Below are 25,112 nucleotides of genomic sequence, written 5' to 3' on the forward strand. Positions count from 1 at the left end.
AGACTGGGTAGATGCCTTCCCTGCCCACAAAACTTACAGTGTAGAGGGGGAGTCGGACATTAATATAAATAACTTATAAATTATAAATAATTTGTGTGAATATATGGCTAAAGGTAGATATGTACATAAGTGCCGTGGTGCTGAGTCTCTCCCACTTAGACCATGAGCCCTAGGTAGCATAGGGACATTTGTTCCAATCTGATTATTTTTTATCTGACCCAGTGCTTAACATATATTTGGGTGTGTATAGCAGGTGCTTAATAAATGCCATTATTAGTAATATTGTTGTTTTGTGATCAGTCATATTTGAGAGTCCTAGTGGATAGAGCCTGGGCCTGGGTGCCAGAAGGTCCTAGGTTCTAATCCTGCCCCTGCCACTGGTCTGCTGTGTGACCTAGGGCAAATCACTTCACTTCTCTGTGCCTCTGTTTCCTCATCTGTAAAATGGGGATGAAGACTGTAAACTCCATGTAGGACAGAGACTATGTCCCACCTGATTAGCTTTTATCTACCTCAGTGCTTAGGACAATGCTTGACACATAGTGCTTAACAAATAGCATTATTATTATTATTACTATGTACAGTGCATTTAACAAATGCCATAATTATTATTACTGTGTGCAGTGCACTGCATTAAGCACTTGGAAGAATACAACAGACTTAATAGATATGATCCCTGCCCTTGAGGAGTTTACAATCTAGTGGGGAGGCAGACACTAAAATTAAGAACAGATAGGAGGAAGTAATAGAGTTAATGTATGTACGTACCACAAGTGCTATGTGGACTATGAGTACCCAAATGCGTAGGTGACTCAGAGAAGTGGGAGAAAGGGGGGGATATTGGATAGGAAGAAGAGATAAATCAGAGAAGGCCTTCAGAAGGAGGTGAGATTTCAGAAGGGCTTTGATGATGGAGAGCAGTGGGGTCTGCTAGTTGTAAGTGTTGGGCAAGGGTAAGTTTCTGGCAGAGACAGGGCATGGCCAAAGGTTTGGCAATGGAAGAAATGACAAAGGAAGCTCAGACAGGCTTGAGAGCAATGAAGTAGACAAACTGGGATATAGTGGGAGAAGAGAGAGGATGAGTAACGGGTAGAGAGTTGATTAGGTGCCTTAAAGCCGATGAATGGGAGTGTCTGTTAGGAATTTACACACGTGAAATTTTTTCACTTAGTGCCCTCTTCCCCCTGATTTTCTCCTATCCTGTGAAGGCTCTATTGTTTGCTCTTCTCCTTGTCTACTTAACTTCAGGTGTGTCTCCCTCATCCTCTCCCACCCCTGCCCATTTAGCAGAGGAAAGCTTCTCCTTTCTGATTTATCTGCTTTTCTGTATTCTCCAAATCCCTTTTCCCTTCCATAAATCAGATAATCGAGAGCTGACTGTAACCGGTCCTCAAGAGAAGCAGCGTGGCCTAGTGGATAGAATATGCCCTGGGCAGCAGAAGGATCTAATCCCAGCTCTGCCATTCACCTGTTGTATGACCTTGGGCAAGTCACTTAATTTCTCTGTGCTTGATACTTTATCTGTAAAATGGGGATTAAGACAGTGAGCCCCATGTAGGACATAGACTGCATCCAACTTGTTACCTATAGCTACCCCAGAGCTTAGTACAGTGCCTAGCACAAGTAAATGCTTAACAAATACCATAAAAAAAGGAATAAGTTCCAGTTTTCTACACATTGTTTAAGGAATGCTGACATTTTTTCCTCTTTGCAGAAAACTGAGTGAGAACAATCTGAGAAATTTCTGGGGCAAATTTGAAACCTGTTCTGTCCAAGAAACCCCAGTAAAGCATAGGCAGCAATGACTGTGATGTTTCACATACATTGCTTTTGGGGGAGGGAGGTGTTTGTTCATTCTAACCTTGGTTTCCAACACATGTCCAGTTTCATAAGCAGGGTTAGCATTTCACGAATTGAGCATTTTTTATGTGTCTAGTTCAAAATTCATATTGAAAAGATCTTTTTGAGGAAACTGTTTATTGCACTATCTGTTGGCACCTCCTTTCCGAAGATAAGAATTTTTTATTCTCGAAAGATTTTTTCTTTCCTTTTTAAGGAAAATGTTTCCACATTTTCCAGAAGTAGAGCCAGGTTTCTGGCAGTAATGAGCTAGTGGCATTTTGGAATTTCACAGCTGTTCTCCTCTCCCCTCCTTTGTTTCCTAATTAATTAGATGCTTAGAACTTGAGAAGAGGCCCTTAGGAGCTGAGATTTTTTTCAATTTTTAAGACACATGAAGCAAAGAGTCCAGTGGAGAGTCTGGAGACCTAGGTTCTAGTCTCAGCTGTGCCTCTAATTCACTGTGTGACCTTGGGCGAGTCACCTGACTTCTCTGGGTCTGGATTTTCTGCTCTATAAAATGGAGAAAATGTGCCTCATTTCCCCTACTGCCTCTCTTCTCCATTATGCATCACCCTTGCACTTGGATTTATATACTTTTAGTGTGTGGTATTCACCCCACCCTCTGCCTCAAAGCATTTTTGCACATGTCTATAATTTATTTTATTTTCTCTCTCCCCCTCTAGACTAAACTCCTTGTGGGCAAAGAACATGTCTGTCAACTGTTATATGGTACTCTCCCAGGCACTTAGTACAGTGCTTTTCACACAGCAAGTACTCAGTAAATTTGATTGCTTGAATCAGGAAAGATGAAACTTTAAGGAAGTTGCTACATAAATAACTATAGAGTACTCCCAGGAGGAACAGTTGGTAAAGATTTCAGAATGAAAGTCAGAGGGATTATTATGGAAACAGCACTATCTCATTCCAGGGTCTTGTCTCAGATGAGAGGCTGAAAGGGTCCTGTGTTTGTTCCCAAATCCTAGTAAACACCAAGGAATTTGTGAGTAGGTCAAAAAAATAGTTCCTAAGAAAAGATAGATTCAGAACCAAGTTGTACATTTATGAAATGACAGGGCTTGGAAAAACCAGCACCTTGTGTGTCCATTTTTAGTGTCTGTTTGGCTTTGCTTCCAAATATCTGGAGGATTTCCTAAATTTAGATGGCAGAAATCATTCTGAGTTTCCAAAGCCCCAAGCTAGGCCTCTGCCCCTCCCTGGGGTTTATTAGACACCCTCTGTTTGACTTAACTTCCTGAGTAGTAGCAGCAGCAAACTCTGGTCCTGAGAACTCCATCATCTAATAAAGAACACTGTTATGATAAATATATTAACCCAGAATTCTGCCTGCCTTTCTAGTGCCCAGCAGTCTGCCCCCCTGGTCCACCAGGCCCTCCAGGAATGCCGGGATTTAAGGTAAGAGAATAAACCCTAAACAGGTAAACAGATTTTTACCAATTCCTATGTGAGCGAACCTACATATTTCAGAGCAGGTGAAGGTCTTGCAAAGTACCCAAAACCCAGCACAGGCCAGCAAATACGTTTCCAAGTGAAACTTCCAAAATTCATTTAAAAGGGAGGTATCATTTGTCTGAACCAAATAGTTGAAATGAGTCTGTTATGTACTATCCAAAAATGAGTCCAGATCATCCAACCAAAATAAGTTCATCTCAGACTGAAGGATCCTGTCCCAATTATCTTGCTGTAGTAGAAAGTGAGGGTCAGTGTGGTTAGGTAGAAAGAACATGGCAGTGGGAGTCAGGAAAGTCTAGGTTCTAGCCCTCACTCTGTCAATGACCTGCTGTATGACCTTAGCCTCAGACTGTGTGCTTCAGTTTCCTCAGCTGTAAAATGGGCATACCTACCTCTTCCTACTTATAGGAATTTTTGTGGGGATAAAATGTGATTATTGATGTGAAAATGCTTGGGAAAAATAAAGGGCTATGCAATAAGAATGTATTATCATCCTTAATAAATAGGGCTTTATTCATTTCCCTAGATGACTATGGTGTCCTGTGGTCTATTGTTAGATAACATTGGCTCATGTCTCATAGCCACAGTTCCAGTAACATGGGTACTTGGTCAGGGCCATACTCTCTTTTGGAGAATGCAGGTCCCTGTCATTGAGGTAAAAAAAAAAAAAGATAAAGGTGTTTCCCTTTTTAATGTGATTGGGGGGGGGGCCTTATAGTTGTAATGAAATGTCTATCATTCCTCTTAATGAGTGATGACTATTTTCCACCAGTTAAACATCTGACAAACAGCAGGTCACAAAGGAAACCTCAGCTTGCTAGCAGTGAATTATTTTTCAAACATCAAACAGACAGTGCTGGAAACTTAGAAGCTGTGTATTTCTACACAGTCTCCTTTGTCTCTGCTTCTACAGATCTTGCTCTTCCCCTGCACCGTTGGTTTTTTTGGTCACCTAAAATGCAAACTAGTGCACAGGCTCTAGAGTGAAGGACTTGAACAGAATATCTTTCATAGTCATTCATTCCATTCCCTAGGCAGAAATGACCCCTGAACAGAGCTTGGGCACTCTGGGTTTCTTAAATAATTCCTTATTGTTATAGTCAACCCCACCAGACTTTTGTCTCAGGATTATTATTGCCAGGACTAGGCTCACTAGAGCATGGCTGCCTAATGAATGATACAAGATCCCAAATCAGAAATGTACTTTAGAAGTTCTGTCTTGGAGCTAGAGATTCCCAGTCATATGTTGTCACCATGATGAATTTGGAGATGTTTAGTTCATAGCTATAGAGCATCCACAATATTCTAGGAGTTGATCCCTAGCCAAATTTAATCTGAGGAATTTTGGCAGTCTGAGACTTTAATCAGTGGAAGATATAAAAGCACAAAAGGCGATGAAGGGCAAATCATGTGTATTTGTTCTGATTTCAGGGACACACTGGATACAAAGGAGAGCAAGGAGAAGTTGGAAAAGATGGTGAGAAGGTAACTGCTCCAAGTAATAGCTATTCACTGGGGAGGGTGATGGAAAGAATAATGTGATTGCAGTCAAGAGGCTGTAGGATTTGGGAGCAAGCTTCTCAAGGGTTCTTTGAAGGGGGAGTAGTTTTGTTCACTTTGAAAGCTAATCTCACTACTGTACGCACATGTACATGGCAGGTAGTCAAATTAAATCTAGACTTTGGATCTGGTTGGAATGGAGGTCAGTAGAAATACAAAAGTAGAAGCTTGGGACATATAGTTGTCTCAAACTGTTGTAGTGAGTTGGGGGAAAACACAATATTTTAAACTAAAGAATGAGGAGTTTGAATGTTGCCAAACTGTGCCCCTGAAGAGCTTTTACATTTAAAGCAGCATGGTCTAGTAAGAGCAGCTTGACCTAATGGAAAAAGCATGGGCCTGGGAGTCAGATGACCTGGGTTATAATCCTGGCTCTGCCTATTGTTTGCTGGAGTCACTTAACTTCTCTGTGCCTCAGTTTTCTCAACTGCAAAATGGGGATTTAATATCTGTTCTCCCTCCTACTTAGACTGTGAGCCCCATGCAGGACAGGGACTATGTCTGGCCTAATTAACTACCCCCATGCTTAGAACAGTGTTTAACAGAGGGTAAGCCCTTAGCAAATATCAAAAAAAACTAACTACAGGTGTAAAGCATCCAGGAATACCAGTGTCAGGTCCATTTAGGCCTTGTCAATGGAGGAAATCTAGTGGAATCAGCAACTTTTCTCCTCCCAAACCAGGGACTCACTCCTGAAAGACCTTTTCACCAGTTCCTCTGCTTGACGAGTTCATAGTAATTATTTCAGCATGGCAACAGTAGCCAAACCATGCTTCTTTGCTTTCTAGTATCCACTGCTCTCAATAGCATGACCGCTTCCTCTACTTTAGCAAATGGACTTCATCAAAGACATTCTGGAGAGACTGTCGCTTAAAGGTCTGGTTTCTTATCTGGCTTTCCAACACTCTTAGCCAGATTCTTGTCTGAGTCTTTCTCTTTCATTTATCAGGCAGTCTGGCCCAAAACTTTTCCATTAGCATTTTAGGAGCTGGACTGGTGCTTTTTATAAAGTGGGGTCTGGTATTTTGCAGTTTTTCTAACCTGGAGTGTGTCCTCCATTTTCAGGGTGATCCAGGCCCTCCTGGCCCTGCAGGAATCCCTGGAACTGTTGGTCTGCAGGTAAGAACCAAAGAAAGGCATCTGGAGTGAGGAGGCCTGTGGTTGGATGAGTAGTTGTGGGTGACATGGTAGGGAACCTAGTTGGAACCAGGATGAGTTCTAGAACAGTTGGAGTGGTCCAGCGTCTAGGCCTAAAGGTTGTGTGCATTTCAATAATGTAGGAAGCCACAAATGCTACTAAGAGGCGGTTGGAAGACGGAGAGTGGGACGGAGAATGCAGTAGAATAGAGAGGACTCTGCATTAAAGAACCTTCCAGAGGGACCTTGCCAAATAGGTGTTTCCTTGACCCGTGGTCACTGTAGCAGAAGAACAGGTATAAATGTAAAAGAAGTTCCATTCAGTGCTAAACAAGGCTAAACACTCAAAGGTCTTTCAGGGGACTGAAATGAAATTTTTCATAGTTCTGGTGCCAGGAATCACTCATCTGCTAAAACTATGCAGCAACAAAGATGAAGGTGATGGTTCCAGCAGCTTCAGGTCCCAGCAGAGCAAAGGTTTTTTTCAATACCATTACGCTCTTCCAAATGAAGTTGGAATAAGATGAAGGTCTGGTTTGGAAGAAACGTGATCTAATAGAATGAGCATTCATTCATTCAATAGTATTTATTGAGCGCTTACTGTGTGCAGAGCACTGTACTAAGCGCTTAGAATGTACAATTCGGCAACAGATAGAGACAATCCCTGCCCAATGATGGGCTGGGACTCGGTGTCAGAAGACCTGGTGATATTGGGCAAGTCACTTAACTTCTCTGGGCAGTCAATTTCCTCATCTGTAAAATACCGATTCTCAATCCCCTCATAGACTTTGTCCTGAGTGAGACAGGATTATCTTGTTTCCAACCCAGTCTTAGCACAGTGCTTGGCACATATTAAGCATTTATAAATATTATTATTATTATTAGGCAGATACCCCATATGTCTGACTAGATAGTAGAGGCAGTCCTCCGTTTCTTCAGCTGCCTTTGTCCTAGACTCTTTTTTATTTCCCATGTACTCACCCAAAACAGTGATTTCAAGAAATGTCTGTGCAGTCTTTTTTGGTTATTGTGGAACTTCTCTCCTGAGGTTTATTTGGAGAGTAACGAGTCCAGCTCTTCTGGGTCACTATTGCAGTTCCTGACTGAGCTCTACAGCTCAGCTCTCTCTTTCAGTGCTCCATTTAAGATTCTCTTTACTTCAGGATTTATTTGTTCCCCTTGCTTCTCTTTTTCTCACAGGGACCTCGAGGGCTGAAAGGATTAGTTGGCCCATTAGGGGCATCTGGAGACCGAGTAAGTATCCCTTGGCCTGGTCTAGCCTTCAAGATAAGCTCATTATGGTCAGGGAATGTGTCTGCTAAGTCTGTTGTATCATACTCTCCCAAGCACTTAGTACAATGTTCTACATATAGTGAGCACTCAATAGATACCTTTGATTCAAGAAATCGGCATACCACAAGTGGGATGGACCACAGCAGATGAGGTCCTCCTTTCTGATAGTATCCCTAGCAGTGTGGCCTAGTGGAAGGAGCACATGTCTGGGAATCAGGAGTCCCAAGTTCTAGTCCCAGCTCTGTCACAGTTTGGTTGCATGACCTGGGGCAAACCATTTATCCTCTCTGGTCCTATAGAGAACAAACCCAGAATGCAATGATTGCCCTTAGCTTATGTTCTATTGCCATGCCAAATCTATGCTCAATTTTCTCATGTGCATTTACTGTATGGCAATACTTGCCATGCTAAGGAAGCAGTCTAATTCTTTCCTTGCTTCTAGGGACCTATTGGTTTCCGAGGGCCTCCAGGAGCCCCAGGACCTCCAGGGAAAGCTGTATGTATGAATTCCTCCTTTGTATAATTGCATTTCTTTGCTTCCCTAGAGTCATATTTACTCTAACTCCCAGAGCTTAGGATCACTGCCAACATTTCAAACTCTCTTTCAGACCCCTGATTTCCTCCCCCAATGGCTTAGGTCCAAGAAGTTCTCCTTCTCTTCTCACTTAATCTGTTCCCCGCAATCTAGTACTAGGAGAGACATTCCCAGGACTAGAACAGACCCCAGCAAGTGGCCCAAGAGAAGCCGCAGAAGCACTGAGACTCCATCCAGTAAGCTCAAATGGGGCCTTCTGGCCTCTATACCTGAAAGAGTAGTTTGCTGCTCCTGTATTGTATTGGCATAAAGCCTCAGAGATGCCATAGCACCTTGCGATTCTCGGAAGGCCTATCTCCAGACTTACATGATGACAATGATGATTGATGGTTCATGGAAATGGTTTTAATGGGGAACACAAAAATAGCAGATCCCTGTCCCAAAGAGTACATTTCTGGCTCCCTTCTCCCTGTTTCTACTAAAAAAAATCCTTCCAAGGCTATGTTCTTTTGAGATTTCTTTCCACTTTGATCTAAACCTTAAGTTACACAGCACAGAATTGGAGTAATTCAGGCCAGACAGAGGTAGTGATACCACCAATGGACTTTGGCTCTCATACTTTTTAATGCAGGAATTCTGTGTACCATATTATTATCACCACCCCTAGCCCTCTTCTCATTATCATCAATTAATTCTTAATACAGCATTAATTAACTGCTGTAGCAGTTCCTAAATAGATTGTATAAAAGTCTCAGTTTTTATATTAAAGGAGCTTCCATGGTGACATTTTCAGGATTGAGACCTGCACTTTTAGATTTCAGTGGCCAGCGTACAGTCTGTGTTTTGTGATTTCTAGGGGGATCGAGGAGACCGAGGACCACAGGGATACCCAGGACCCAAGGGTGACCTGGTAAGAAACAGAAAATCTCCACCTTTTTAAGGAACCTAAGAGATATGGGAGCTGGAAGGTCCCAGGTTGGATATGGGGTTTGGAGTTAGAGGGTGTACTGCTATCTCCTAAGAGGGAGAGAGGAAATATCCAGCTTTTCCTTTTCTTCCTACCATCCTCCAGAAAAGGATGTCTGAGTTGACATTACCTGGATGGATTGAGGATAGATTCCAAAATGTTTCCCCCAATTCCAGAAGTGTCCCTGATTCTATAGGAAGGCATCCTGCTACTAGACCAAACACACTGGTGTGCTTTTAGGGCTCATTTCACCTGTATGGAGTCAAAGTTCTTTGTGCTGAAATTCCCAGTGAAATTCAAGTATGATAAACAGCATGAATTCCTAAACTCTCACACACTCATCAGAACTGTTGGGAAGCTGAAAATAAACAGCACCTGCTTAGTGATTCCTGGTCTTCCCCTGCTAGATTGTAACCACCTTGTTGGTAGGGATAGTATTTTCATTGTATTTCTCCCAAGTACTTAGTGCTGTGCACCCAACAGTTGCTCAGTAAATGCAATTGATTGATTGGCAGGGCTGACTCCTTAACCAATTTGTTTTGCTGTAGTTAGCCATTCTAGGAATAGGAATGTGTTTTAAAGAGGAGTTCTCTGTTACCTCCTGACTCCTTCATATCAATTCATTGCCCTTTTTTAAATCACATGAGACTTTGGGAATGGTTATTGGGATTTTTTTTCTCAACCATTTCCATTTTTCTCATCTGTGGACTGTTGTTGAATGTCAGGCGATCAATAATCTTCTTTGTATTTCTAGGGTAGGTCTGGTCCCAGAGGAACACCTGGAGCTGCAGGACCGATAGGAGAGCCTGTGAGTGACTTTGATTTCACTGAACCCGCTACACCTATATTTCGGAGGCTCTGACAGATGCAAATGTAGTTAGGAGACAAGTTATAGGCTTCTCATGTCTTATCCTTTTTAGTTGCAGTCTCTGTCATTATTTTCTATTTCTGATTAATACCCTTTCAAAATGTGTTAAAAATTGAAGCAGAAAAAGACTCCTATTGGGCTTATTTACATTTGGTATTTTTAGAGAATGGAAATCTGGTGGAAACTAAAATAAAGACATTTTCTAAGGGAAGCAGCGTTGCCTAGTGGAAAGAGCACAGGCATGGGAGTCAGAGGACCTAAGGACTAATCCTGGCTCCTCCACTTGTATTCTGTGTGTCCTTGAGCAAGTCACTTACTTTCTCTGTGCCTGTTAGCTTACGCGTAAAATGGGTTTTAAAATGTGAGCCCCATGTAGGACATGGACTCTGTCCAACCTGATGAACTTGTATCTACCCCAATGCTTTGTACAGTGTCTGCTATACAGTAAGCACTTACCGTATACTACTTTTAAAAAAGCAGCATGGCCAAATTGGAAGACCACAGACTGCAAATCAGGAGACCCATGACTTCTAAAATCGCAGCTCTCCCACTTGCCTGCTGTGTGACCTTGGGCAAGTCACTTAACTCTGACTCAGTTTTCTCAACTATAAAATGGAGATTAAATACCTATGCTCCTTACCCTTAGACTATTAACCCCATGTGGGACAGGGACTATTTCTGAACTGATTATCTTCTAACTACCCCAAGGCCTAGCGCAGTTTTTGGTACATAGTATGCATTTAACAAATGCTACTATTGTTGTTGCTATTATCATTATTATCATCATTATGGGAAAGGTCTCTAATTTGTAATGGTGCTAGAACGAGCTGTGGGTGGAGGATCTGAATTGATGGTTCAAGGGGCAAAGTTTTCTTAAACTTAGTGGAATGTTCTATTTAGAAAATACATGAGTAGCTACTCCAATTTGAAATTGGGGTGGAATGAGCAGAGCACCTTGTGAGCTTCAGGCCCTTAGAGGAAGGTTGGGAAGCTGCAGGTGGCACAGCTGTTGCCTCTGTCTCCTCTTCCCTGGAGTGGTCACGTCCTGCTGTGCTTGCTTTCAGGGTATGCCTGGCAAAGACGGGAGGGATGGAACCCCCGGACACGATGGTGAGAAGGTTTGTAAAACATTGTTCACCCCCACCTGCACACAGAGTATCAGCCTTATAGAGAGGCCCAGCCCTGGGACATACCAAAGGGAATTCAACCCCAAAAGGCAAACAAGATCAGCTGGAAAATTAAGAAAAAAATGAGATTCAGGTAATTGTGGTTTACTTGCTGGGCTCAGGTCAGGCTGAGACCATGAATAACCTGGGCCAAACTAAGGGAGGTCTCCAAAATCTGGGTCTTTAATTTCCCCTCAGCTAATTTGTTCTTTATGAGCCTCTCTGGCAAAAGATTGGTGGGGTCTAAAACAAGGTGTTTGGATTATCAGTGGATTTTAGTCATCCAGGATCTCTGATACCCCAGACCAGGAATAATAAAGCTTGTAAACCTTTCAATAATAGAACCCCCTGATATTCTCCTACTTCCTTATATACACAGCCCCATTTTACACAGGTCTGCCAGACGTCTGGGGACCTGCAGGAAACTGGTTTGAGAATGTGGGTTTGGATAACCGGGGGAATTATTAGCAGAACATTGGCTGATGCTCCTGGTCTCCCTTCATCTGAAAGTCATTCCTCAAAGAGAAAGAAAATGAAGCTGTTTCATTGTTTTCACACATTCTTCTACCACTCTTGGAACTCATGATCCCAAATTGTGTATCATGGGATCCCCTTTTTGTTATATATGTGTGGGGGTGTCAGAGATGGGCCTGGATATTGTCCTGTTCCAAGTGTTGGGATATTTCTCAGCCCTTCTCTGAATCCTCCCTAAATCCTTCAAGTTCCTTCTCTATCCCTTGCAGCTAGCCTAGGACTCCGGCCCCTTCAGGTCTGGTTCTCCTCCAAGTCGTCATTCCCTTTTGATCTCTCTGCTCTGTTTCCTAACCTTTCCATATTTGCAGGGTGAGGCCGCCCGGTTTGGTGCTCCTGGAGAGAAGGGCCCAAATGGACTCCCGGTCAGTATAAGTTTTTGGTTGATAGTTTAGAGTCCACTAAAGTGCCCTGGGGAGAACATTTGTTGCCCCAGGTTAGTGAGCTATCCTTTCAGGTTACAGAATACTCTATTCCCCTCTGGGCATGCTAACTCTCAACCCTTGAAAAATCCTACATTCTGGATCATCACTGGCTCTTCTTGGGTGGCAAGTTAAACCTGTGGAAGCCAGGCTTCTTGACTGGCTAACTCTGAATGGAGTGAAGCTAATGATAGGTGGAGAAAGGGAGATGAAATGAACTAAACTATAAATTCTGGGCCAACAGACTTAGACTTCGATTTGAGGGTAAAACTTGGACCACTTTCTAGATTGCAGGTACCTTCTTTTATAGGAATAAGCTGCCAGCTAGACAGAGTGCAGGTTTTTAAACCTGAAGGGCCTTGAGTAGCAAGGACAGACTGTATGGACTGTGGAAGCATGTGGAGATGAATGAGAAGAGGACTTCAGTTAGGTGCTCTAACAAAGTCACTTCTTGGACTCTCCACATGAAAGACCAGGAAATTCTCTCTGAAAGTGTAGTTCTACCAAACTGATTAAAGTATTTGAGCCCCTTAATTTTCAATGTAGATTCAACTCTGCCATAATGTACCATAATTTGCTTTTTGGATCAAATACGAACAGGGGATTTGGAACCATTGTCTGTCAACAAAAGCCTCTTTGGGTATAGCATTGCCATGATGTTGGAAGAAGTGATTTATATTTGTGTGCAGGATATTAGACATAGTGAATACTACAATGTGAATTTTCCTTAATACAGAATTTTCCAGGAATACAACCCTTGTGCTATAGGAGAACTAAGTGTACTCCAGTTTAAATTACTGCTCAAAGTAATCAAACTCCTGGATCTAACTTGATTATTCTGCTTTCTTGCAGGGTTTACCTGGACACGCAGGAACCAAAGGCGATAAGGGAGAAGTAGTAAGTGAATTCTTCAAAGCACAAATTCTTAGAGGGGAAAACTGTTCTCTGTGTCAGATGAAGACCCCATATTGTCAGTTCCCTCTTAGGAATTATTATTATCATCATTATTGCTGTGCTTATTAAATGCTTACTCTGTTCCAAGCACTGTGGTAAGCGCTGGAATAGATTCAAGATCATCAGATTGGTCAGTCCCTGTCCCACAAAGGGCTCACAGTCTAAGAAGAAGGAAGTAGGATTTAATCCCCATATTATAGGTGAGAAAACTGAGGCACAGAGAAGTTAAAATGGCTTACCCAAGGTCATAAAACAGACAGATGGCAGACTTGGGTTTAGAACCTTGCTCTTTCCACTAGGCCATGCATCTTCCCTAAAATAACTGTGGTATTTATTAAGTATTTTACTATGTGCCAAGCACTATAGTAAGCACTGGAGTAGGTACAAGATAAGTTCCACATGGGGCCACAGTCCAAGTAGGAGGGGAAACAGGTATTGAATCTCCATTTTGTAGATGAGGGAACTGAAGCACAGAGAAGTTAAGTGACTTGGTCAAAGACATACAGGAAACAAATGGCAGAGATGGGATTAGAACCCAGGTTCTTTGACTCCCAGACCTTTGCTCTTTTTACTAGGGCTTGCAGTTTCACCCTTAGAAATTTTCCTGTCATTAGTTCCTCATGCTTCACTCAGATCATGATAAACTGTTATTCTATCAGCTTTGGTCTAGACACAATTAAAAGGCCCCGTGAAGCAGAAGAATCTTTTAAATAAGGATATGGACTCTCCAGGCTACAGGAAGATGTCAGTCAGTCGTATTTATTGAGCACAGACTGTGTGGAGAACAATAGACACATCCTGTACTTCTGACCTGTTTCCCATATGCTGGCATTATCAGAGCTCTGATTAGACAGGGCTTAGTTTAAGCTCAGTGGAACAGAAAACTTGAGGTCCTCCAACTATTCCATTTAAAAAAATTAAACTGAGGCGGAGCAAAGGAGTTAAGTTGGGGTCATGCATCAGTCTCATTAAATACCTGTTGGTCAGATGGGGCTGTCTATAACCGTCAATCAGTCAATTGTATTTATTGGACACTTACTAAGTGAAGAGCATTGAATTTAGATTTTTGGGAGAGTGCAATATTAGTCTGGCAGAATGCACTACAATTTATTCTAGGTCTGCCAATCTCGAAAACTCAGTTTAACTTGCCACCACTTTGTCTTCCTCTTTACCCTATTTATTTTAAGAACCACATCATCTGCCTAAACAGGCCAAGAAACAAAAGCATTTATCCTACTATCTGCCATTAATGTCCCTGGGTTCTCTATCAGATTAGGGAGAGTGCAGATAGAATAACAAATTATTTTCTGAAATCTAACTGTAAGACCTTGGGCAAGTTGTTTAAACCATGAGGCAATCCTTACTTATCTCACAAGTCTTTGAGGAAAGGTATTTTGTCCTTCTCTTGCTACTGCAGGCTGAGGACCTGGCCCAACAGACAGTGGGAGAACTAGATTATTTAAACCATTCTTGCCTTAGCTTCAATAAACCCAGCACTCACTAGCCCATCAATAACTGATGGTCTCTGTCCTGCTCCTTCATTCATTCGATCATATTTATTGAGCACTTACTGTATGCAGAGCAATGTACTTTTTGTCAGTAACTCAGTCTCCACTAAGTTTTCCAGCCATTGGCCACTCCAACACTGCAGTAAAATTCACTTTTCTCCACTCTTTGGGTGGGGTACATGCAGCCTGGTATTCTTGGGCCACTTTGGGGGACCTCTTAGCTAATCTTAGTTCCACAATGAGACTTCTCTTCTTGTAGCCTCATTTATGGTGGTTTGGACCTTACTAGAAAAGGCCCTCTCTTCAGACTGAGATTGGAAAAAAACAAAATAAAGGGGAAAACAAAACTGCAACTGAGATTTTTTTTTTTATCTCCTACAGGGTAAAGCTGGAGAGTTGGGAGAAGCAGGCCCCTCTGGGGAGCCAGGAATCCCGGTAAGAATCTGGTCTATTTATCCCTCTCAACAACTTCAGAGAACTGCTGATAAACGTTCACCCTCAGCAGCTGCTAGGGACCTCCCAATCCATGGGGATGAGGGGGTCCATTGTCCTCATGGCATAGGCTTCAAGACAGCAAAACATTAGTTTTGTCCCACAAATTTTAGGTCAGAGTGGGCGATCAGAGCTTACCCATCCCACTCCAATATGTCAGCTCCACTTTATTGCCTCTTGCTGACAGGCTGTGATACTGCTCAGTCCCTGCAGGATTCCTCTCACCCCATGGCTCCAGGAGCAGAGCAGGGGCTCCTTTCACCCATCCCCACACCTGACTCCTTTAGCCTGGGGAATGCTCAGGAAGTGAGTTGGGTATTGGGGCAGTAGGGCCCCTGAGATGGTGTGAACCCCAATGGGGTCAGGATGAGACTGTGCTTGGAGCTATAATGGCTTCTGCAGCAGCTGCTCCCATTCTTGCCCCAGTGCCAGTGGCTCCAGATAAGCTGGTCCAGCCCAAACTGGCACCAGAGCCACGGCTGCTCATCCAGCAGTGGAGGAGGACAAGGACATTGTATGGCAGCAGTACTCTCTTTCTTTTCCTTTCCTCTCCCTCTCACCACCTCCTCGTTGCTCTCCTTCGCTCCCTCTTTTCCTCATCCCTCCTCCTTCTCCTCTCTACTCCACCTTCTTTTCCCCTCTTTCTTCTTCCTTCTTTTCCACTTTTCCTCCCTCTCCTTCTTTCCTCCACTCCTCAAGGCCCCACTCGATCCTCGATCCCATCACAAAGTCCCCACATTCCCAGAATGGAAAGTTGATGTCACTGTCAGGCTTGTTTGCACCCCCACCTACTTGGCAACATGCTCATTGGCGCCTAGGCAGGGAGCTGGGAGGGTGACCCAGATGAGTGGCTGGCACTCACCTTAGTTTTAATTCTAAGGAGGGTAGTACAGGTTGATGAGCTAGCCCTGTGAGCAAAGTCTCTATAAAATGGAGAAACCTCCCCACCACCCAAGGCCATATGAAGCCCATCTTCCTGCTTGTTGTTGCTGAACAGGGTAAGGTCCTTGCCCTTTAAGTCCTGGCATACTAAAAGATGTTGGTGTTAACTTGGGTAGGTTTGTTCCTAGGAGGAATCCTGTATTAAAATCAAGGGAAAAAAAATGTAAATACTTGTGTTAGTGAACTAGACTGAAAAAGTCGATTATTCAGAAATAGTGGCCTAACTTGATAATTGTAGCAAAGAAACAACTTTGTTTCTGCTTTGTGGGAGTATAGGGAGACGTCGGGGTTCCAGGGGAGAGAGGAGAACCTGGTCATCGAGGATCATCAGTAAGTAGTGCTCTGACTTTTAATCTTATCAAAAAAAACCCTCAAGTCCACTGATCCATGCTTAGGAAAGGGTCCTCTCTTTGGATGAGAATCAAATGAAGGACAAAGCAACAAACTGAAGCAAGAGGAGTTGGTTAGTCATTACAGGGTAGCAACTCAGCCATAACACTCTGTTAATGTGGCCAGCTGGTTTGGTGGTGTTTTTGACCTTGACCATGAATTGCCTCTCAAGGTTGAAGGCTGAAATCTGAAACAATTGGAAAATGCTGCCAACAGCAGACAACATAAAGATCTGTTTTATTCTCACTCTTCCTCCAGAAATAGCAGGAAGTACTAGGTGGGAGGCACAAGAGAGGATGTTTCATCCAAGGAAGTCAGAGCTATGTTGGTGCCGGTTAAACTGTACGGACAGTTTTCTCATTATGTGGCAGCTGTTGGGTTACAGTTTGGCCTGCCCCAGGACCTGTAGTTTTTGGTTCATGGTGATTGATTCACCCTGAGAGGGGTGCTAATTTGCCAGTTCTCTGTGCCCTGATGCCTCTGCAACAGACATCAGTGAGGAAACTGATGTTACTGCCTTCTAGTCCACCATGAACGAAGTGCATGAGATTATCCTAGTTAGGACAGGTATTCTGTAACTTGCCTCAACTCACTGACACTCATGGTTGAATTCTGTTTCTTAGGGATCCCTTGGCCTTCAGGGCCCAACTGGAGTCCCAGGCGTAAGAGGCTTTCAGGTGAGTGAGGTCACTGAGTCCACTGTGGTTTCCACTGTCAGAGCACAAATTCCAAGTGGTTGTATGGGCAACCTAATGGCTGTGGAGATTGTGGCATGGCCCTTGAGCCATGGGATTTGGTCTGGAATCATCAGCATTGATGGGATTCCGTGGAACCTGAAGGAAGGACCAAGTTGCCCTAGCCAGGCCCCTGATTACAAAAGCCTTGGGCCTCGGGAAGGGATGGGCTGAGGCAAGATCAAACACAAAATGCTGTCTTCTCAACTCTGTCCTGTGGGTAAACAACATGGACCCAACAGACTCAGTGGTTCTGCCCTGTCTTCCTCCCTCAGTGCTCAGTGGTCAGCCCTAGGACCTCTAAAGATAGGAGATGCAGAATGATAAAAGGATCTGGGAAGGGAGGGAGAAGGGGAGATCTACTGGCCTCTCATCCATGGAATCTGGCCCAGAGAAAGTGTTTGGAAGATCAGAGCGCATTAAAAAAGGGGGGGGGCAATCTTCTTCTTTCAAAGGGTGTTCTCATTGTTGACCATCAATCCCCTTTGGGTTTGATTACATTCTTCCCTGGGTTTATCTGTGTTGTAAGCTTTTTGGGGTCTGGGGTACAAACCACTAAAATGTGTAACACTTTGGGTTGTCTATAGGGTCGGAAAGGCAACGCTGGGGAACCTGGCTTGCCTGGTCCAACAGGACTACGGGGTGAACTTGGTGAACGAGTAAGTGATTCCCTTTGTTGATCAAAAAAAGGAAATACGGCTATTTGGATGACAGTTTTAAACAGCTAAGCATCATTGCCACCTTGATCCATTTGGTATCTCCTGGGTGTACTCTGAAAAGGAAAAGCTTTTCCTACCCCGCAGTCCATGAGCATCCTAGATCAACTAGGTTGCTGACTCGCTGTGTAAATCTGGAGAAGTTGCTTCACCTCTCTGGCCCTCTATTTCCATAACTATGAAATGGGGAAAATTATCTACACCCTTCCTTTCATCCCAAAGGACACAGACTTTTATTGTATTTTGACTTGTATGGTGTTTTATTTGACCTTGATTCTTCTAGTGTATTGTAGTTTTTTGCGAATGGGGGAAAAAAAACCCATCAACTGCCAAGTAACTTTGTTTTTTACTGGTTGGAAAAGAGAGAGCCTATATTTTAAATGTCACAGTTGTGTAGTCTGTGCTGAACTCTGGGCTTCACCCATTCATGGGTTTAGCTTCCCAGGCTCCTCACTGAGTCTGGGGCTACCTCTTAGCTTTAGGACTGGTATGATTGTTTTGCTCATCTGTTCTCTCTCCTTCCCTACAGGGTCCTGGAGGAGCAGCTGGTCCCAAAGGAAACCAGGTTAGGGAAGAGCCTGACAGACCCTTTCCTTTTGGTTTCCAATTTTCCAGCTGCAAGGCACACCTCAGGAGGAGTGTGTTGGGTGTAGCTGTCAAATGAGGGATCCCAAGTTATGCAAGAATGGCCAGAGAGGTCAAACTCTTTGCAAGTGATGATATTGAGAGTGATTTTTCCACATAAGAACCTGCCAATGTTCTCCTAATTTTGTGTACACACAGTGACTACAACCAAGATGGCTACCTGACCCCTTCCATTTTGAAATGGGTAAACCCCCTTGTCTCTGACGAAAGACAGTGTGCCCTAGTACAGTCCTGCCTAGGGGAGCAGGGGAAGCAGGCCAGCTTCCATCAGATACCAACAGGAGTATGGGATGATTGGGTCATCTCATGGGGTAACCACCTGAGTTTCACAGTTATATCACTGCTCATTTAGATAAACACCAAATTAAGCTCTGTCTGACTCGCTGCCTGAGGAACAAGGGTAGTTGTTGGGTTTTGCCACATCTTTCTCAGAAGTTCTATGGAAAAATCTTCAGAGAGATCTACTTATTTATTTGGAAAAAAACAAGAGTTACCTTTTTCTATCCTTCCTTCTAAGGTTAACAGATTCATAAATTAAAAGGCAATATAGGCATTTGAGCTAATCTTCACAAGCAAAACAACTTTTATAATCAGTCAAGTTGTCTTCATAGAAGATGCAGCTATTGTCCTGATTTCACTCCAGATAGTGCTTGCACATTCATTTCATGTTGATAGAAGATGCTAAAACAGTCTAAATCTCATAGAAGATTAATGTGCAGATACCAAAAACAAGCAATTTCAGTCTTTATCCTTTCCAGACACTTGTTGGATACGTATTATCACCAGGGCTATTTGGGAGTGGGTCTTTTGAGACTGCTCCTCATCTCTTTCTTCACCCCCTTTCCCTTTTTCTTTCCCTGCCACTCCAAGGATAGGAATACAGGTCTGGCCACTCCTCTCTTGCTCTGCTAGCTTATGGATCCCTCCAATCTTTCCCAGGAGGGCCTGGAGGCAGGTACAGCAGGGAAGATCCCTGTTCTGGGCACTAAGCCCTTAACCCATATCAGGGGAGCATTAGAGATGAGCATGAAGACTCCACTCCCCACCCATTTTCTAGGCCGTGAAAGCACAGTGTAGTCAGTATCACTGCAAAAACCAAGTGCCAGACTTAGAGGAGTGCAGTACAGATCAAGTGATGAACTTGGGGTTAGGGAGGAGTGTGTTTGGGAGCAGGGATTTTTCATTCAGAATTTACTGAATTCAACACAGGCATAAAAAGCCCTTCCCTTTGCTGCTTATTAGGAAGAATAAGAAGAATTTTGGAATGTTTTTGTTGTTGAAATAACTTGTATTTGGAAGAGAAGGTATAAATGTGGGATTTTAGGTTCTGGACCCATTCCCAGTGATCCCAGAGAAAACCCCATAGTTTCTTCATGTTTTCCTGAACTTTTTCTCCCACGCCTTTCCCCCTGTCCTCCAAGTCTCTCATTTCTCCCCATTTTTGTCCCTCTTCTTGCCTCCCCCTTTTTCTGCCTCTACCTCACCCCTCTTCCTTGATTCCTCTCCTGCCCGTTGCCCCTATTTTATGTCTTATTTATTTCCTTCCATTCTTATCTTCACCTCCAACTCTATTCTTTCTCTCTTCCATTTTGTTCTCTATCCCAACCCTGCCTGTCACTTACCTGCCTCTGTGTTTCTCCTCCCCTCTTTCCCAGACTCTCCTTTTTCACTCTTCTTGACCTTCATCTTTTCCGGTCTCTCCTCCTTTGCATCTTATATCTCTCCACCTCTTATCCACTCCCACTTTCGAATGATCTCTTCTTATGTCTTCCTTTTCTTGTCCATTACCTTGTTTCCTCTACTCCCTTTTCCTCCTCCTCCTCTTCCTACTTTCTGCCCCTTTCCTCACCTCCCTATCTTTCTTGCTGGGACCCCCTGTCACCTTCCAACTTTCTCTCCTCCTCACCTTTATGCTCTCTTGGATCTCTGGATGTTGAGTCCACATTGGGCTGGGGCATCTGGCTCTGCCCCCCTTCGCTGGGCTGCGTCACTGCCTGCAGGCAGCACCGGACCTGGCTGCATCTGGGCCTTGACACCTATGAACCACATTCCTCCTACTATTTTGGTGTCTGGCAGTGATCAGGCCCCACCGACTTTCAACTGTACTGGGTCACGATGGAGTTGGGAATGATGGACAGACAACTCTCAGGCCTGAGACTTCAGGACCGAGAATCTCCCCCAAAGCATTGGTTATAGTGATTGTGGTTTTTGCAGTGCCACCCACGCTGTCTCTTCCCTCCTGGTCATGTTCCCACTGGGGCTCCAGACTATCTTGGACCTGAACTCTGCCACCTTTTGGCCAGGGGCAGCAGAAACTCCTCATTCTCAGATCCAAGTAGGCACACCCTTGGCCTCCTGGTCATGATTCAGCCACTGTACTCTCCTGCTGCCCAGAGAGACCCGACGAGACCCAGGAGTCAAGGAGATAAACTGGTATTTGCCATTGTAATCGTGCAATATATGAACAGGCTTACAGCAGTAGAGCCAGCCATCCCCTTGCTACCTAAACCTTGTGAAATCTGTCTATTTATAGATTCATTTCAAGCGCCCTCTGGCGGTGGAACGGGAAATAGCAATTATTGCAAAATATCCGTGACATGAGCTACTCAGTAGTGAGCAGTGTCTTGTGTTTATCACTAAACTGAGGCAGAAATGATGTACTTGAAACATATTCTTGAAGCCCGAAATGCAATTGCAGACCTGTCAGGTCTATACAAACCAGGGCTTCCAAGTAAGAGTTCATCAGACCGATTTGGGGTCAGTTTCATAAGAATTATGTGCCACCTCGCTTCTAAGCTGGGGTCAGATCCTGATTAAACCACAGAAGGGTGAAATTTTTAGTAGACAAAAAATTCCACTGATCTCATTGTACTTATTTTTCTTTTGCTTTCTTTCTCTGACACGATGTAGCACTTTTTTCTTCCCTTCTGCTGCCAAACTGCCCAGTGGTACCACATCATCCACATCCCATCAAAACCAGGATATACTTTATAAATCCGCTCACTAGAGGCTATAAAAACAGGCAAGACAGAAGTCATATACAGTTCACAGAAGATGGGATTAGGAAATTTCAAGTAGAATAGCTCACTTCCCTACAGGTAGTGGCTTTTTAAGTTGTCAAAAAGGAAGAAATTTTCCACTTGGGCTTTGACCCCCCAAAGTTGGTTCTAGTACTCTTCTGTTGTCATTTTTAAGTAGATATGTATATATAACTGTGACTGTAAGTATAGTTTGAGAGGTGTGTGTGTGTGTGTGTATGGAGAGAAAGAGACCTGTGCTATCCCTGTTTAAATATGACACTGCTGGTGGTAGTCTTCATCTTTGTGAACTACAGTTTTCATTGGGCACTTTCATTGGGCATGCTGTTAAAGGAAGCAGGGAAAACCTATCTAGCTTCTTTTCCCAAAGGGACTGAACAATATGTTCTTAAATAAAGTAACTCAGGAACCAAGGAGAGGCTATAAGATGTTGCAGTCTCTTCAAAATCTCAACACAATTATCCAATTACACTTCAAGTCACAATGCCTACTACACTGAACCTTGTACATAAGAGGGGTCTGGGTGATAGTTGAACCTATTTACATGGGTTCTACTGAAATTCATAACTATAATCCAAACTGCTTTGTTATCTGAAATACATAGTTCTAGGTTGCTGGCAATTGAAGACCACCTGATTTGGCTTCAGATAGAGCTCATTTATTGAACCTGGTTCATACTATTGATATTAATTTTTAAGTGCACATGGTCTTTTGTTTGCCACTGGGCCCTTGGCCTTCATGTAAACAAATTCATTCAGTGGTGAACCAGCCAGCTCTACCAGTGGCTCATCAGGAAGTCCAGGAGGTTATTGGGTAGAGGGACTACTGGGAATGCTTTATTAATGCAGTGTATCATTTTCAGGGTTATCGCTGGTTCGATGGTCTTCCTGGGGACAAAGGAGAATTGGTAGGTTCAGTTAAGCTATCAAGACTGGAAATAAAAAGCTGGGAGGTTATGTGCATGCTCAAATTCAAATTTGTAAAGCCCAAGTTTGTTGGATGGCCATAAATGAAGGTATCTCTGATCAGCTATTGGGTGGAAATGTTTTCAATCTTTCTGGTACATGGAAAGTTAGAACAGTGGCCTGTTCATGTTGGAACTTTTAGTTTAGAGGAAGCAGGCTGCTGCCTGGATTCTCAGCACAGCTCCAGAGATAAGCTAAGGTCCCTGGATAAATGGGTGGCCTATATGTCAGGCAGTGGCCTGGAGGTAAAGAATATAAATGGAAGTCAGCCAGCTAGGGCCTATGAGCAGTCTTCTCTACACTTTTAATTTAATATAATCATAACTAAGATAATGCAACTTTGATAGATTTCAGCCTTGGTAGCTACTAATCAGCTAAGTATATTTTCCCTCTTCCTGCTTCCCTTTTCTAGGGTCCAAATGGCCCCGTTGGACAAAAGGGAGAGGTAAGTGTTTTACCAGTCATTGGATTAGAAGATTTTAGGATACACATTTCGTCAAATGGCTCCACACAACTTTCATTGTGTAGTCCCCATAAGGCATTTCCCCAGCAATAGAGGGATTCCCTTTCTTCCTTTTCCTTTTATTTAAAGCACTATTAATCAGCTTCTTCTTACATCAAACTGTCCTTTGAACATTGGACCTAGGTGGACATCCTTGTATAAGATTTGACACAGAATATGTAATCACTTGCATAACTCCTCCTTGCATTCATCACACTTAAGTGGAAATGAGGAACTCCAGGAGCTAAATTCAACTGTTAGTGAGTATTTTGTTGTTGGACAAAGAAGGGAAATAATCAGGTAAAATCATTTTGGGGGAAATCATGGATGCTAGAGCTTGGATTAGTGTGTTGGGTAATGACATGATATGGTGGGTTACAAGAAGTTCATAGTGTCGGACAAAACAGTAGGATGCAGCAAATAGCTTGTGATTGATAATGACAATTGCTTGTAATAAGACGTGCCAGGAAGCTGGAGCAATTAGGTCTCCCTACTTAACTGAATTATACGGTTTACCACAGTGTACTTTCAAGTCCACAAGCATCAGGGTGAGACATTTTCTAAAATGCCTTGGAATGGCTTAAAATTTGGATCATTTTCAGAGGAAAGCCACGTCTTTCCTGTATACTTGTTTATTCCCAAATATCTAATGTGATCTTATATGTAATGAAGGCATTTAGTATCTAGTTGGTGCTGGTGATGATATAAGTGAGGTCCAGAGTTCTGCATATGCAGGGATATGATTTCTAATATGTATATCTAATATGTTTTATTTTGTTTGGTTGCTTCTTTTTAGGCAGGGTAGTAGAGGTGAGCTGGGCCCTAAAGGTATTCCAGGCCCTAATGGCACATCTGGTATCCACGGGATTCCAGGCCATCCTGGTCCAGTGGGCTTCCAGGGCATTCAAGGTGTTCTTGGGATTACAGGAAAACCCGGAATTCCAGTAAGTATTCCTTTTTCCTGTTGAACACATACATGAGTGTGCCTGAAATTTGGGCAATCTTTACATGTGAACAATGTCAGCTTTTGGATTCTAGCACTTCAAAGTGTAGAAATAAATGGTTGCTAATATGCCACGATATCAGATATAAGGGAGGAGACAACAATGCAAGTTTTTTTTTAATTTGGGATTTTGCAAGGACTCAATCCCCATGTTATAGAAAAACTGTATGTTGAATAAATAATACCTCTTAAAGCCAAGTATTGAAGGAAAACTGGACTTCATTTCCCAGTTAAGGTCCACCCATTCCTCCCATAACAAGGGGGATGTAGTCTTGAAGAACTTTTGTTTTAGCAAATTTGCATTTTTAGTAACTATCAATTCATTGGGAATTAATGAGTTGGGGTAAATTGTTCAAAAATTCTGCAGCAACTAATATTTTTCTTTACAAATTCCTATATTACTGTTACTTCCACTACTAGTAGAATGTTTTACATCCCTCCCATTCATTGTAATTGTATTAAAATACTGTACAGTTATGAAGCCACAAAGAAACATCAGGAACTGTATGGTTCAGGACAGGAAGGCTAAGCAGACGTTGGGAGGTGTAGCAACCAATGCCAAACACATAGCACAAGCTGTTTTCTAAACTGAGTCTACTTGTGCCTTCTGGTCCATATACCCAGAGCAGATTCAAAACAGATTGTGAGAAGAACACACTGCATCATATCACTCGATCAGTGCTATTTATCGAATACCTACTAAGTGCGGAGCACTGTATCGCATAATTTGTTCTGTCAGAAATGGCCACATCAGCATAATCTATTGAGAGTCGCTATAAATGAGATATGATAGCAGTTGATCCTCTCAGTTCAATAGGAAATAACAGAGTTTGGAATTGTGCATTGAAGAACGTCATGTTCTTAGATGGAGATTTCTGTGGACAGGCATAAATGCACTCTAGTAAAATGAACAAAGGCACCAAATCCTATACCGCCCTTCAGCCTTTGTCCCTTTTAAGCCCTTTACAGCAGCAAAAGAAACATCGCTTTAGCGTCAGGCCGTCCTCTTCTAGCATCCGAGATTGGTGATAGAACATGAGCTTTTGGAACAAGTGCTCCAAGCTCCAAACCAAAAGTCTGGATCATCTCAGAATTGGGTGGGACAGATCCTTCTTAGTACGGAGCCAAAGGGAGGTCCCTTAGGAGCCTTTTATCAGGAAATGAGGGAGCTGTGTGGGATGGGAGAGCCTGAAAAAGTGGGGCCTCCTATAATCTAAATGTCTCTGGGGGCACCTGGACTGTTTGCATTTCTAGGACTACCTATCCCAGATGTGCCCAAGCCAAAGGACTAACTGAGGTAGCGATTCAGGGTCATGCAAACCCCTGCAACTCCCTGGCCAATGCCAGGAGTTTCTATGTGAGGCTGCTGCTGCTGCTGCTGTCTCTGCTGCTTTCACATCGGGAGACCCAGCAAAGCTAGGCCAGTGCAATG

At 43.2% G+C, this 25,112-nt stretch overlaps 1 protein-coding gene across 1 annotated transcript in view; it reads left to right on the plus strand.

Annotated features, from left to right (window-relative positions):
* The window catches only part of COL9A3 (collagen type IX alpha 3 chain), a 53,417-nt gene that overhangs the window by 19,393 nt on the left and 8,912 nt on the right, over positions 1-25,112 (plus strand). Inside the window, exons 11-28 of the mRNA XM_029070584.2 lie at positions 3,199-3,255; positions 4,744-4,797; positions 5,938-5,991; positions 7,210-7,263; positions 7,745-7,798; positions 8,694-8,747; positions 9,559-9,612; positions 10,737-10,790; positions 11,681-11,734; positions 12,644-12,688; positions 14,635-14,688; positions 15,964-16,017; positions 16,701-16,754; positions 17,399-17,470; positions 18,057-18,092; positions 22,073-22,117; positions 22,588-22,626; positions 23,478-23,621. Coding sequence (XP_028926417.1) covers positions 3,199-3,255; positions 4,744-4,797; positions 5,938-5,991; positions 7,210-7,263; positions 7,745-7,798; positions 8,694-8,747; positions 9,559-9,612; positions 10,737-10,790; positions 11,681-11,734; positions 12,644-12,688; positions 14,635-14,688; positions 15,964-16,017; positions 16,701-16,754; positions 17,399-17,470; positions 18,057-18,092; positions 22,073-22,117; positions 22,588-22,626; positions 23,478-23,621 — 1,032 coding nt within the window. The remainder of the gene's footprint in view (positions 1-3,198; positions 3,256-4,743; positions 4,798-5,937; positions 5,992-7,209; positions 7,264-7,744; positions 7,799-8,693; positions 8,748-9,558; positions 9,613-10,736; positions 10,791-11,680; positions 11,735-12,643; positions 12,689-14,634; positions 14,689-15,963; positions 16,018-16,700; positions 16,755-17,398; positions 17,471-18,056; positions 18,093-22,072; positions 22,118-22,587; positions 22,627-23,477; positions 23,622-25,112) is intronic.

The sequence above is a fragment of the Ornithorhynchus anatinus genome, chromosome 8, assembly GCF_004115215.2.
Source record: "Ornithorhynchus anatinus isolate Pmale09 chromosome 8, mOrnAna1.pri.v4, whole genome shotgun sequence".
Lineage (NCBI taxonomy): Eukaryota > Metazoa > Chordata > Mammalia > Monotremata > Ornithorhynchidae > Ornithorhynchus > Ornithorhynchus anatinus.